The sequence below is a fragment of the Talpa europaea genome (genome assembly GCF_964194135.1).
Source record: "Talpa europaea genome assembly, chromosome: 6".
Lineage (NCBI taxonomy): Eukaryota > Metazoa > Chordata > Mammalia > Eulipotyphla > Talpidae > Talpa > Talpa europaea.
In genome coordinates, this window is record NC_140072.1 from 15,707,131 (window position 1) to 15,722,268 (window position 15,138).

At 38.5% G+C, this 15,138-nt stretch overlaps 1 protein-coding gene across 1 annotated transcript; it reads right to left on the reverse strand.

Annotated features, from left to right (window-relative positions):
- Window positions 1-196: 196 nt before the first annotated feature.
- On the reverse strand, window positions 197-8,961 carry TRMT61B (tRNA methyltransferase 61B; the record flags this gene model as incomplete). The annotated part of the gene is made up of 7 exons (XM_084234311.1): window positions 197-240; window positions 320-397; window positions 1,117-1,337; window positions 1,801-1,892; window positions 4,604-4,794; window positions 7,806-7,908; window positions 8,254-8,961. 7 exons carry the CDS (start codon window positions 8,959-8,961, stop codon window positions 197-199), a joined length of 1,437 nt encoding a protein of 478 aa, XP_084090437.1.
- Between the last annotated feature and the right edge of the window lie 6,177 nt (window positions 8,962-15,138).

The window sequence follows — 15,138 nt, forward strand, 5'->3', positions numbered from 1 at the left end:
TGTCAAAATGGGACATATAAGCAGTTTTGAAATGTTACACTTTCTTTAGCTTTTGTTATTTTTCAAAATAATATGTAAAAGTTATACGAATCATAGTAATGGCTAAAATCCCAATTTATGAAAATAGTGATTTGCAATATAAAGTTCTATTTTGATACTCTTCTGTCTTCAAATCAGTTGCTGTCATCTGAGGTACTCAGCCAAGTTGTGGTTTGAACTTTCTCAACTGGACAAGAAAAGCTAATTAAGGGGAGAAAAAAGTAAGGTAACTATAACAATTAGAAGAAAACACAATTTAATATAGCCATTTAATACTCACCAGTATGACCAGTTTGCCAGTGTACAGGTCTAGCAATATAAGGAAATGATCCATATGGAAAATCAGAATATGACTCTTCTGTTGTAAAACAAAATATATATTACAAGGTATATATTTTATAATTTGCTCACAAAACTGTTAAAACACAAATTCCTTTCCTTTTACTGTTAAGTTTGTTTCTCTCACATTTTTTTAAAGCATTTATTTTGGAGCTACTTTGCCAGTTATGTTACATAAACAATTTGTCAGGGATTACAAAGATAAATTTAAGATTTTATATCCAAATAGATAATTCATATCATAAATCAGTGGCTATTTGGAAACCTGTCCTGGCCTAAATAATGTATACATACAACAAGGCCCTAAATTTAGTTCTTTGAAGAATTATCTTCCTAGAAGCATCTTAGAAGTAGTTACTTTGGGGAATATTAGCTCTTTGCATATCAGCTCCTACTATATTTTTTCCCTTCTAATAATCATTGATCTAAATTTAGACATTTCTTCCTTAGCATATATCAGGTATTTCACAAGTGACAAAATATGACTGTTACAGAAAACTCAGTTCTTCAAAGGTATCAGTTTTATGTAAAAGGCTGTAAAGATCATTATTCTGTCCCTTAGGAATTTTAATTTAATTTAATTTTAATTTAACAGGATCAATACCACATTTCAATTTCTATTGGAAAAAAAACAACATATCCCTGAGAAATGTTTTTATAATTTATTGGTGAATACATTCAGAAATCCATTTTTCTCTTATTATTGTAAACCCATGCCTAAATAAAAAGGAAGCTCACCATGATCATCCTCTTGAGACATCTCACCTTCAATTTTCATATTCTTTTCAGAATGTAGATCTGTGTTGACTTTAGGTTCTACTTTTTGTACTAAAATTCCATTTTTCTGTTTTGCAAGACGCACCAACCAATCTCTAACTATAACTTCGCTTATCTTTTCACATGAGAGAGCAAGTTCACAGATACGAATTCCATCTAAAAGTTCAATAACCTGTGTGATACTTTCAGAAAAGTGAAAAATATACTTTAAATTTCTATATAAATGATAATTATATATATATTTAAGTTTACTATCTCTCTTACTCAAATGCAAATGCTATGGTTAAATCAAGGGGAAAGAAAGTAAAAATTAAATTAGGGCACATAATAAGCAATTTCACAGAATACTAAGTAAAAAATATATACAGACCATAATTTAACATTATTGTTAACATTACACTTTTAAACTTTTCTTCTAAAAGTCAGAAGAAATATACATCTTACATGACCATTTAGGTAAAGGATGAGTTAAGTAGCAATAAAACTGTATTTGGGACCCATGTTGTATAATAGCAGTATTATGGGATAATATATATATAGCTAACTCAGTTACAAAATGAACAGTTTAACCTGTTCATTCAGGACATAGACAAAGTAAAACTATTTAAAAATCACATTACAAAGAAGAACAGCTACATTACTCACTTTGCTAGATATACAGCACATACACCACCCTGTTTAAGATTTGGGTATAAGACAGGCAAAGCAACTTGAGGATTCAACATATCCAAAGCTACCTGTGGGGACGAGCAATGAGATCAGACTAAGTTCTGTTTAAATAAAGTATAGGTTTTCTATACTTAAAAATACTTTTAATTTTTATACTTAAAAATTTTATTTTATTTTTAAAATGGAATTTTTTTTATTGTGGTGAAATTACACATTTTTGGAAAGCAATTACTCAAAATATTTCATTTTTTTAGAAAACAGTACTATAAACTGTCATTTTACTGCTCTCAAAAAAGCTTATTTATTATGCAGTTTGTGATATTACTTGACTACATAAAAATTACAGTGGTATGTCTTACACTTGGTAATACTGATAATACAGGACTCTTCCTTTAGCTTTATTTCATATACATACATACACATAAAACATTAAAACTTTAGTTCAGCTTTTGCCATATCACAAATATGTATTTTTATGTTCTAAATAAAATTTCTGAATATTAATTTTAGAGATTCTAAAATATAAGAATCATATCTCCTTAGTCTTAATTCAACTACAGAAGATAAATATAGATGTAACTCACAGAAGATGTCAAACACTAAGTAAATGAAATTTAAAAAAATAATTAAAAACCAAAAAAAAATCTGGTCAAAATAGAAAATGAGAAATTTTTATAGACAGATAACTCCAGTAAATTAAGTGTAGTTGGCACATAAGAATATTTACTTAATTATAAATTACATGAAAAAGGCCACTATAACCACAGTGGAGACAAAAGGGGGAAAATGCTGAAGATGAGTTCTGTGTTTATGGGGATGAGGTGGGAGTGGGGAAGGGACAGACTGTGTAGGATCTTAGGGTTTGGCTTTACTCAGAAAGAGAAAAGCCTCTAGACATTTTTAAAGAATGACATGACCTGGGTCTCCCTGGTGGCACAAGGAGTTAAGTCTTAGCACTATGAAGCTATCTTCAGTGACTGCAGCACAAGTTCAATCCCCGGCCAGGGAGGGACACGCATGGTGCAGCAGACCTCTCCTGTCTTGCCCGCCGCTCCCCTCAGCAGTGTATTTTAGTCAGTCTGCCTGTTCTGTTCCCCACTCTGTCTCTGGTGAATCCTCTCACCCCATCCCACAACTCTGGCCTATACCCCAGCTCTTGTATGCATAAATAATTTTTTTTTAAATTTAAGACAGGTAGATAAAAGGTGAGAAATAATAATGATGAAAAGTATAGCTAACATTTAATGCTGACTCTACACACTTTACATGAAATATCTCATTTAGTCCTTAGTGGTATTCAATAGTACTCTCTGAAATTAGTACTATTATTCTTATTTAATACATGAGGTGACTAAGGCACAGAAAAAATAAGTAATTTAACCATGATTATAACTGGCTATTTTGAAGCCCAAGAGTGAACCAGGCTAAATGGACTCCAAACCTTTTCTTTTTTCTACCATCATTTTCTCTTCTTGGAGGTAATAATTTCATGGTCCTGAAGTTGATAATGTTCCTAAATAAATGTATACTTTTATACTTTTATAACATACATAGCTATAAACAATATATGGTACTGTTTGTGCAGTTTTTAACTTTACATATATGTGGCCATTCTATACATATTCTTATATAATCCTTTTTCACTAAGCACCATGTCTTTGAAATTTATTGAGGTAGATACAGTACATTTATTTCAGTATGTCAAATACTATGAGTATTCCATCTGTCCCATATTCCTCTTCCATGGTTAAGCTGTTTCCAAAATTTGTTTGCATTTGGTTTTCTTTTTAAATTTATTTTAGATAAAGTACTTTTTTTCTTACATCGTTAGTTTTTGGACAGTATTTGATTGCTCCCCTCTGTTTAAATTTGATAAAAATCATTTTTTAAAAATTTTTTAAAGTTTTTTTTTTTTTTTAAGATTTATTTATTTATGCAAGCACTGGGGTACAAGCCAGAGATGCAGGAGGGTAGAGAATTCACCAGAGACAGAGCAGGGAGCAGAATAGGCAGAAGGACCAAAGTACACTGCTGAGGGGAGCAGTGGTGAGACAGGAGAGGTCTGCCTCACCGTGTGGAAATCTCCCTGATTGGCTGGGAATCAAACCTGCGCTGCAAAGGCTGCGGACAGCTTCACAGCACTGCGCTCAACCTGCTGCGCCACTGGGGAGGCCTGATAAAAATCTTCTATTAGTCGGTTTTCTCTTCTTCTGTTTTGTCTCTGATTTAACATCTAAAAATTTCATTCATTTACCATCATTTTGGATGGCAGGAATATAGGTGAATTATATAAAAGGCTAAGAAGAAAAATTGATCAGAGTTTGAAGTACACCAAGTCTTTCAATAAAAAGATCCTAATTGGTCTTCCAGTAGAAGAGTAGCAGTACCAGCAGTTGATTTAAGCTGGGGACAAGGAGAATGGACTGAAGTGTGAAGGCCCAGGAGGGGAGATGGCAGCTAGGAGAGGAATTAAGTAGTCAAAGTGGACAATTATCAACTAGGATAACAGTAACAGAAATCAAGTGGTAGGAACACAAACAGATACTGGTGTTTAATATATACATCTTGATCTCTGGGCAAGTACCACCTTCAAACAATAGTTTTACCAACTGGCAATTTTTAGATTTTCTTAAAGGGAAATTTTTTTCTCACCCCACCCCGCACCTCTGGCTTACACTCCAGGTCTTGTATGCATAAATAAATAAATCGTAAAAAACAAACAAACAAAGTGATCCTTATTAAATGTGAAATGTCATAGAACTTACTTTAGAAAACTTACCGCATCAAATGTCAAAGCTTTTATGTCTTCAGTTGCTCCTGAAATATCTTTATGAATAAAATTCACATTGTCTGGCCATTCTTCTACGTGACTCATTTTCCATGAATCACGCCAGTGTTTGTAATTCTTCTTAGCCAGTTCATGGTGGTCTTTTCGTATTTCAAAACTTATGACTCTTCCTTTTGATCCGACTTAATTTAAAAAAATAGGATATTTCATAGTATTAATCCATTTAGAAAAATGTCATAATTTTATTTTCTCAAAGGTATTACGTGTATGTGAAAAAAATAATCCAAATAGTTCAAGGTTACAAAAGTTGCTGCTATCAAATATCCAATCTCCCTCTTCAAAGGCAACCAGATTTCTAGTTATTTACCCTTCCCAAATGTGCAAGACTTTCTGTCTTAAGGCACATTGTAATGTACTATATACATTGTCCTGTAACTTTGTTCTTACTTACCAATACCATTTAAGCAATTAGCAATCTGCATTCTTTTCAATAGCTACTATATATGTGTGTATAACTATGCCATAGTTGATTTAACAGTCACCTACCAATGAACATTTAACTGGATTTTAGTTTTATGCTATTACAAACAATATTGGAATGAAAGTACTTATGCAAAGGTCTTTGTACACATGAGCCAATATAGCTATAGAATAAAGTCCTAAAAATGGAATTGCTGGCTCAAGGAGTAAATGACTTTTATTTTGAAAAGTTAATTGCCAAATTGTCCTCCCCAAAAAATGACTCCAATTTATACTCTACCTGATAGTGATTAGTATGCTTATTTTTCCATACTTTCCCCAACAAAGAGCTATCAAACTTTTTATCTGTCTGTGACAATTTAAAAACTGAATACAGTGTCTCATTGTAGTTCTGTTTTTCTTTTGCTGTGGATGATGTTGGGTCTTCCATATATTTTTATGTATCTCTGTATATGTCTGAAGAACTTTCAAACTGTTTAGCATAGTAAAACTGGAATTTCAAAACACTACTGCATTTTAACGTAGGGCAATTTTTCACTCACCTCTATCTGAGGTGATTTTATACCATTTGGAGGGTCTCAAATTAATCAGTCTATAGTTTACTAACGAAAAGCTTAAATCCCAGGACATCTTTTGAAATGTAACTCCAGCTGCAATTCATCATGTTGTCAAAGGAAGAAAATCTAATGTTACAGTAGCACAAACAACTGAAAATAATTATGAAGGAAAAAAATCTACCCCAAAGGTAAATAGCAATAATTTGGCGATCACTTATCATTCATGCCATGACACTGCTCAAGCACTGGAGATGTGAGAATTATAGGCACTTCTCCTATCTCATGAATATTTATAAATTCATTTTGTCAAATGAAAGCATGCATTTAGGGATCTGTCACAGGTTATTAAGAAATAACTGCCTTTAACTATATACAGAAAACAAAGATTTGAGGATCCCAGAATGAATTTTTGCCCAGAATTACACACTGGATAACATTTGTATGTGACAGCATTAGGTCAAAGAACAAGAAGTTGGGCCTCCCTGGTGGTGCAAGGGGTTAGTCTCAGCACTATGAAGCTATTGGCAGCCACTGCATCATGAGTTTGATCCCCGGCCAGGGAGTTAACCCACATGGCGCAGCAAACTTCTGTCCTGCCTGCTGTTAACCCTCAGCAGTGTATTTCAGTAGATCCTCCTGTTCTGCTCCCCACTTGGTCTCTGGTGAATCCTCTCCCACCCCCCACACCTATGGCCTACATTCCAGCTCTTACATGCATAAATGAATAAAATAAATCTTTAATTAAAAAAAAGAACAAAAAGTTTAGGTTTAGTTCAGCAGATTCCTAGCTGTACTTTTATAAACACTACTCAAAGAACAGTTTTTCTCTATTATGTGAGGAAGGGAACACTGCTCAGCAGTCAGACCAGCCAAAGCAACCCTGGTCAAAAGAAACAATAATCCACTAGGATAAAAGTAACTAGAAATGAGGTAATAGAAACATAAAAAGCTACTTATGTTTAACATACACCTCTTGATCTTTGACAAGTGCTACTTTCAAGCAGTAGTTTTACCAATTGACAATTTTTAGAGACAGGAAAATTCTTTGTGATCAGGCTTTAACTTAATAGTTCTGTATTATAATGAATTTGTTTATGAACATCAACTGTAATTCTTTGCCCCAATAGTATGACACTTCAAGAGTTGCTGACAGTTCTGTTCCTCCTATATTCTTGCTTTGACACTTATTTTTTTTAAGATTTATTTATTTATGCATACAAGAACTGGGGTACAGGCCAGAGGTGTGGGGGGGCGTGTGAGGGAATTCACCAAAGACAGAATGGCGAACAGAACAGGCAGACCGACTGAAATATACTGCTGAGTGGAGCAGCGGGGGAGTCAGGAGAGGTCTGCTGTGCCATGTGGATAGCTCCCTGGCCAGGGATCAAACTTGTGCTGCAGTGGCTGCTGATAGCTTCATAGGTTGTGTCTTAGCCCCTTGTGCCACCAGGGAGGCCCTCTTTATTTGACACTGTTATTAATAATGTGTACATATGTGCTTCAAAAGGCAAGTATAAGAATGTTCAGAGCAGTACTATTCCCTAATATTCAATGCAAATGCCCGTCAACAATGAAACAGATAAACTGTAATGTGTTTATAAAATGGAATAACTATATAGCAACTGGAATGAAAGAACTGCTACATGCAGTGGCTGAATCTCACAAACAGAATGTTTCATGAAAGCAGTTAGACAAAAAATAAAAGACTAAAAACTAAAAAAAAATTAAAAGGAAAGTAGACTCAAAAGGGTACTCCTATATGATTCCTTTTATATAAGGTTCAAAACTGGTGATAAAGAGAACAGTGGTTACCTTTCAGAGGATAAAGATAGAAGGGGCATGAGGTGGCTTCTGTGGTGCAGTAACATTCCCTGTCTGGATCTGGGTAATAACTACATGAATGCAGTCACTATAAAAATTCATTGACAGATACACTTACGATCGTGCACATTTCTGTAGTTGTTATGTTCCAACAAAAAGTATAATTACAACTAACAAAAGAATTAAAAAGCATGGAAGGAGCAAGCAAGCAAAGAAAGCAAAAGGTTAGAAAGAATGACTGAAATAAATGAGAAAATTTAACGTTCTGTTATGATGAACAAATTGAATGTTTTGTCATGTCATCTAAATTTAGTTCATTTATCCCAAGCTCTTACCTGCTTTGGATAAAAATAAGCTCATTCCACCCGAGCCAGAGCCAGCTTCCAAAACAGTATCACCTGGGTGGATATTCATCATCAGCAGTATCATACTCACATCCTAAGATTAAAATACAGTATGGGTGACTCAATGACCAATAAATATATACTTAGCACCTTGCAAACTTAAAGAGTTAGGGGGAAACAAATGAGTCCACATCACTCTATATAGTAAGGTGATATTCTCTTCATTTTACAGGCCAGAGACTCCCAAATAAAAATTAAATATGGCTGTTTCCTCTTAAAATTAGCAATCACAAGATATACAAAAGTCATATCCAGGCTTAGAACAGTAAAAAATTTAACGTTCTGAGATGTGTTTTTAACTACATTAATCAGGAATATACTACTGCAATCAATTTTACCCTTTTGGGAGCCAATATGCACCTAATTCCCATAGCCTTACCTTTGGGTACGATATGGCAGGCCCTCTTTTCATCAGTAACACATAGTCTTCTAATGTCGGCCTCTTCAGTATTACGTGCTTACCCGAGGAACTTCTCACTATCTGGCCGGGGAACTTTCCCACAATATCGCTGAATGATACTTTCCCCCAGCTACCATGGAAGTGTCCGGTGTTGCTCAATTTAAATAATTTTTTAGCTTGTGTTTCTCTCCTCCCAATCTCAGCTAAAATCAGCTCCCCAGCCCGAAAGGGTTCCTCTCTGGAAGTTGACCAGGCAGAAGAGATGTGAAGGTCTTCGACCTCGGCCGCGGACTGGGCTCGGGCGGGCTCCAGTGCGGATCCCCGAAGAGCGGGACCAGACTGACCCTGGTCTTCGCTGGAGTCCTCGTGCTCCCGGCAGGGTGACTCCTCTCGCGGCGTCGGCAGTCTGAGGTTTCCCAGCGATGAAAGACATCTGGTCCCAAAGCTCCGGACCCGCGGAGGGAGAAAAGGGGGCGACTCCGAGCCGCGGACTTTGCTCTGTGCCACCTGGCGCTGCTCTCCCTCTCCATCTCGTGCCTCTCTAGAAGATTCGCAACACAGTGACCGCGCTCCCTCGCGGGGGTCGAGTCCAAAGCCACGTAAGAGCGAGCAGGTCCCAAGTCTTGGCCGCCTCCGAAGGCGCCGCAGCCGCAGCAGGAACTGACCGCCGCCGCCAGCTGACAGCATGGTGACAGCCGGCGCCGGCGCAGACGAGTGACGCAGGGGCCCCGCCTCTTCCGGCCCGGCGCGCCGGCGCAGCAGCCCTGCGGGCCGAGCTCGGCCTCCCCGTCTGCGTCCCGAGGGTGAGGGTGGTCGGGACCGGGGGTGGGATCTGCGGGGCCCCGCTTGAGTAGCTGTGGCAGGACGAGACCCTCTCCCCCACGGGGGCCCATTTACCTCTTCGTAATGAGGGCAGAGTACACTCCTGGCCGCTGAGAAACCGCACCAGCTTCGCTCGAGAGAGGCAGCCCGACAGCGCCGTATAAACTGGGAGGTCCTGTGACAGGTCCACTAGGTAGCGAGTCATCAACACGAACGTCGTGCGATCGCCCCCGAGATGTATAAGTAAAGCACCCGGAGATGCGCTTGGCAGATGACCTTCGTACGGGCCATCCGCTGGCCAGGGCTGGGTTCCCAGCTGACAGCCACGTTTTTCCCCATGCACGTCCCTTTTCATGGCTTTGACCACTTGACTGACCGCCCCAGGCCCAGGTAGTCCAGGAAGACTGAAATGCAGTTTTCACTATATACTTACTCAAATGGGATTTTAAAAAATAAGGTAATTACACTATAACATAGTTAACTAAGTATTTTGACCTCTCCCTAACTAAGTAGAACATCTTAAAATGGGAAAAGATTATCTTTGGAGGCCAAAGTCTCATTTATCATTAAATATCACTAACATGATATTAGTTTGTAACAGGGTGGTCCCCAGGAAAAGGGGAGGTTTCTGGATCCCTGCCCCACCCAAGGGAGGGTGGAGCTGAGCAGGGAGGAAATACACTGCTGAGGGATGTAGCAGGCAAGACAGGAGACATGTGCTATGCCATGTGGATCAGCTCCCTCTCCGGGGATGGAACTCTGCTGCAGTAGCTGCAGATAGCTTCATAGTGCTGACACTTAATGCCTTTGCACCACCAGGGAGGCCCTATATAATTTTAATTTTTAAAAAATATTTATTTATATACAAGAATTGGGGTACAGGCCAGAGATGCGGGGGTGAGAGGATTCACCAGAGACAGAGTGGGAAACAGAACAGGCAGACGGACCGAAGTACACTGCTGAGGGGAGCAGTGGGCGAGACAGGAGAGATCTGTCCCGCCATGTGGGTTTCTCTCTGGCAGGCCGGGAATCGAACTCGTGCTGCAGTGGCTGTGGATTGCTTCATAGGTTGCGTCTTAATCCCTGCGCCACCAGGGAGGCCTCCTATATAATTTTAAAAGTTGTATACCTGTAATGCAAATTCACCAACTGTTTACATTTTCAGCCCTTTGCTTTTTTGTTTCCTCCCTCTTCTTTTCTCTCTCCATACAGCACACATACGACACACACTCACATATTTTGTGAACCATTTGAAAATAGATTGGAGACAGTCTTTTATCCCTAAACACTTCAGCGACTATTTTCTAAGAATAAGGACCTCTTACCTAATCACAGTACATATTGTCATACTAAGGACATTTCATGTGATAAGATGGTTAAATGAGATTCACATCTTCACTATCACTTGTTATGTTTATCTTTTTTTTTTAAAGATTTATTTATGTATGCATACAATGACTGGGGTGTAAGCAAGAGATGCGGGTGTGAGAGGATTCACCAGAGACAGAGTGGGGAGCAGAACAGGCAGATGGACTGAAATACAGTGCTGAGGGGAGCAGTGGGTAAGATAGGAGAGGTCTGCGCCATGTGGGTTGCTCCCTGGCCAGCCAGGGATCGAACTCATGCTGCAGTGGCTGGTGATAGCTTGATAGCTGTCTTTAACCCCTGTGCCACCAGGGAGGTCCTATGTCTGTCTTTTTTTTTACATTAAAACTATTCTAGGGGTCTCCCTGGTGGCACAAGCGGTTAAGATGCAACCTATGAAGCTCTCTGCAGCCGCTGTAGCACAAGTTTGATGCCTGACCAGGGAGCAACCCACATGGCGCAGCAGACCTCTCCTGACTCCCCGGTGCTCCCCTCAGCAGTGTATTTCAGTCAGTCTGCCTGTTCTGTTCCCCACTCTGTCTCTGGTTAATCTTCTCACCTCCCGGACCTCTGGCCTGTACTCCAGTTCTTGTATGCATAAATAAATAAATCTTTATTAAAAAAAAACATTCTAATGGGCATGGAGCAGTATCTTAATGTTTGACATTTTCTAAACGACTAATGATTTTAAGAATCTTTTCAAGTACTTATTAGTCATTTATATATCTTTGATGAAATATTTATGCAAATCTTGTGGTGATTTTTAATTGACTGTTTATTTTCTTATTTCTTCATATATATATATATATATATTTGCATGTGGGTATCCAGTTGGCCCAACACTTTTTATGAAGAAGAATATTCTTGCCCACTGAATTGTCTTGGCACCTTGCCAGTATCAATTTCTATGAAAAGCCCTGCTAAGATTTTTATAGGGATTGTATTTAATTTATAGAGCAATTTGACAATTTCCATCTTGACAATATTGAATTTACTAATTAATGAACATGGAATGTCTCCCCATGTATTTAGGTCTCCCTCAATTTCTCTTAGCAAGTTTTGTACTTTTTAAAATTTAAGCTGAAATTCCTTTGCTGAATTTATTCCCACATATTTTAGTCTTTTGGCGCTGTTGCAAATGAAATAATTTTCTTAATATAATTTTCAAATTGTTCATTGATTGTATATAGAAATGCAGTGAAATTTTTGTATATTTGTAACAGGGCGGTCCCCAGGAAAAGGGGAGGTTCCAGGTTCCCTGCCCCACCCAAAGGAGGGTGCAACTGAGCAGGGAGGAAAAGAAGCTGAAAAGGAGACTGGAGTAGGAAGGAAACAGGATGGAGAGCAAGAAGGAGGCCTGGAGGAGGCATGTGGAGCAGAGAGACATGTGAAGAAACTGTGCTTACTTCTTGGTCCTGGATTGGTTGAAACAAATGTGGGTGAGAGACCCGTGGGGAGGTTAACAATGGCAGCTTTTAGCTTGATTTTGCTCTTTTCCTCCAGACTTGTCTGACCGTTTCTGACCCTGTTCTATGGGTTCCTGCTGGAAGGTACTTTAGACTTGTGTCAGGCTTTTGGGCCTTGCTTTGGACCAATCCTGTTTGGCTGGACTTTTACCCATGAGGGGATGGGAAATTTCGGGTGCTATATTCTTTGTGTTGTCTGTATTGCATACTAATTGTATTAAAGTTCCTTTCCATTGAAGGCCTTATATGTTTTGTCTTGATGCATCAGATGGCAGAACCTATTTAGAGCAGGCAGGTTTGGGAGTTCTGGGGTGCCCCTCTCCCGGTCCTGTAACAGATTGAACTTGTGTTGACTAGAACTGGTGAGCATGAACAGTTCTGATTTATTCTCAATCTTGGGAAGAAAGCATTCGGTCTTCCACCATGAAGAATAAAGTGAACTGTGGAATTTTTGTTGGTCCCCTTTATCAGATTGAGGATGCCTCCTTTTATTTCTAGTTGGTTAAAAGTTTGTTTTTTTTTTTTAAATCATGAACAGGTGTCAGATTCAAAATTCTTTTCTGTATCTTTTGGGATTGTCAATTTTTATCCTTTATTCTATTAATATGGTATATTGTATTTATAGGCTTTTGAGTGCTAAACAAACCTTGAATTCCTGGAGTAAATCCCACTTTTCACAGTACGTACTCCTTTTATATGTTGCTGGACTTGATTTGTTACTGTTTTGCTAAGGATTAGCATTGAGAAGCTCTATTACTCTTTAGGATTGATAGAAATTAGTTAAGTTAAATTCTTAGTAAGGTGGATGAAGGGCTGGAATTGGGGACAGAGAGAATATTGGTAGGGTCAAGGTTGCAGTTGTGAGAAAAAGAGCAGAATTAAGAACAAGGGTGATAATGACTGAAAATCAGAAGCAGGAAAGATCCCAGTTCAATGTCATTTATGGAGTACCTACCGTGTGCCCGGGGCATGGTATTCTATACTATTAAATTCTTGAGATGAGTTGTCTCAGTTTAGTATCCTCACAGCCAGACTTGAAAAATCCTTATAGCAAGAAAGGTCTATTAAGTTTATGAAGCAAACTTTTTTTTTTACTTTTTTTTTTTTAAAATAGAGGCATGTTTTATTTATTTATTTATTTGTTTGTTTGTTTTCGTTTTTTTTTTTAATACATGCACTGGGTACAGTCAGAAGCGCGGGAGGGCGAGAGAATTCACCAGAGCCAGAGCGGGGAGCAGAGCAGGCAGAGGGACAGAAGTACACTGCTGAGGGGAGCAGCGGGCGGCAGGAGAGGTCTGCGCGCCATGTGGGACCCTCCACTGGTGGCCGGGGAGCAGCCGGGGATCGAACCGGCGCCGCAGAGGCCGCGGGCAGCTTCGCAACCCAGCGCTCAACCGCTGCGCCACCGGGGAGGCCCTGAAGCAAACTTTTTTTTAACTGGGAACGAAGTTTAAAAAATGAAGGAGTTCCGCAAGGTTTTTATGGTAAAGTCTCTTTCCATTTAAGCTTTTAAAAGTAACTATACTGCTAAAGACTATGTCATAATTACTAATTATTAATTCTTCAGCCATATCTCATAATTTGTTACTGACTTCCCATGATGGCAATTGAGGATTTAGCTCTCTTTCATACCTCAGTGCTGCCTTAATTTGCAAATATATATTCACATCCTGTCCCTGCATCTCTCAATACCATTTTATTATAACTTTAGTTGAATCAATATTCAGCACTCACATAACTATAACTACATAAATGCTGTTTACAGCTCGATCATGTTTCATTGAGCCATATGAAAGAGCTGCTTTAATATTTAAAATGGATGAATTTCATATGATTCAATAATCTAATAATGTACATTAATTGTATGGTAATAATATTTACATGTAATATAATAGTAAGTTATTTTTCTCTCAGGCAGAAGTTTTTGTTTTGTCTTTTTATCATCATTAAACATGAAAAAATACTATAAGAATACCTAACATGAAATCTGGTCTCAGTAGATTTTTAAGTGTATCATACAATGTTGTTATCTATAGGCATAATGTTGTACATCAGATATCTAGAATTTCATTATCTTTCATAAGAGAAATTTTATACATATGTTGATTGGATTAGCATCTGAACTGGAGTGTGGACCAGAGGTGCAGGGAGGCGAGAGGACTCACCAGAGACAAAGTGGGGAACAGAACAGGGGGCTCTACTGACATACATTGCTGAGGGGAGCAGTGGGTGAGATAGGAGAGGTCTACTGTGCCATGTGGTTTATGTCCCTGGGGGGCGGGGGCATCAAATTCATGCTGCAGTGGCCCGAGACTTTAACCCCTGCGCCACCAGGGAGGGCCAGTGCTGTTAGCATTATTTTTTAACACTTATCATTTTTTAAATTTTTTTAAACAATATTTGCTTCCCCCCACCCCCTCAGATTGAGTCCCCATAGAATTTCCTTCCCCAAGGCACCCATGCACCATTACCACAGTCCCCTGTGCTCCTCCCTCTCTCCCTCTGATCCCTCTTCCTCCTCCTCCCCTGCAGTATGTCTCAGGTTTGTAATTGTCTGTTTTTGCTTTGTTGTGTCTTTTACTGTTATTATTATTATTTTTATACTGATGTCTTATTTGGTTCCCCTATATTCCTGTTATAAGTGAAACCATCCAATATTGTTCTTTTTCCTTCTGGCTTATTTCACTGAGCATCATTCCTTCTAGCTCCATCCATGTTGCTGCGAGTGGCATGAGTTTATCTTTTTTGATTGCTGAATAATATTCCATTGTGTATATATTCCACATCTTCTTGATCCAGTCATCAGTTTGTTCAATAAATGGTGCTGGGAAAACTGGACCTCCAAATACAAAAAAAAAAAAAATGAAACTAGACCGCTACCTCTCACCATGCACAAAAATCAACTCAAAATGAGTAAAAGTACTGGACATAAGACCTGAAACCATAAAATATATAGAAGAAAATAAAGGTAAAAAACACTACAAGACATACATCTCAGAAACATCTTTAAAGACTCATAACCCAAAGCAGTGATAGTGAAGGCAAAGATAAACACCTGGGATTACATCAAACTGAAAAGCTTCTGTACGCCAAAGAAACATTAACCAAAACAGACACCACACTGATTGGGGAAAAAATGTTTGCACTCAATTCAACTGATAAGGGACTGATCACAAAGATATACAAAGAACTCACACAGCTCAACAAAAAC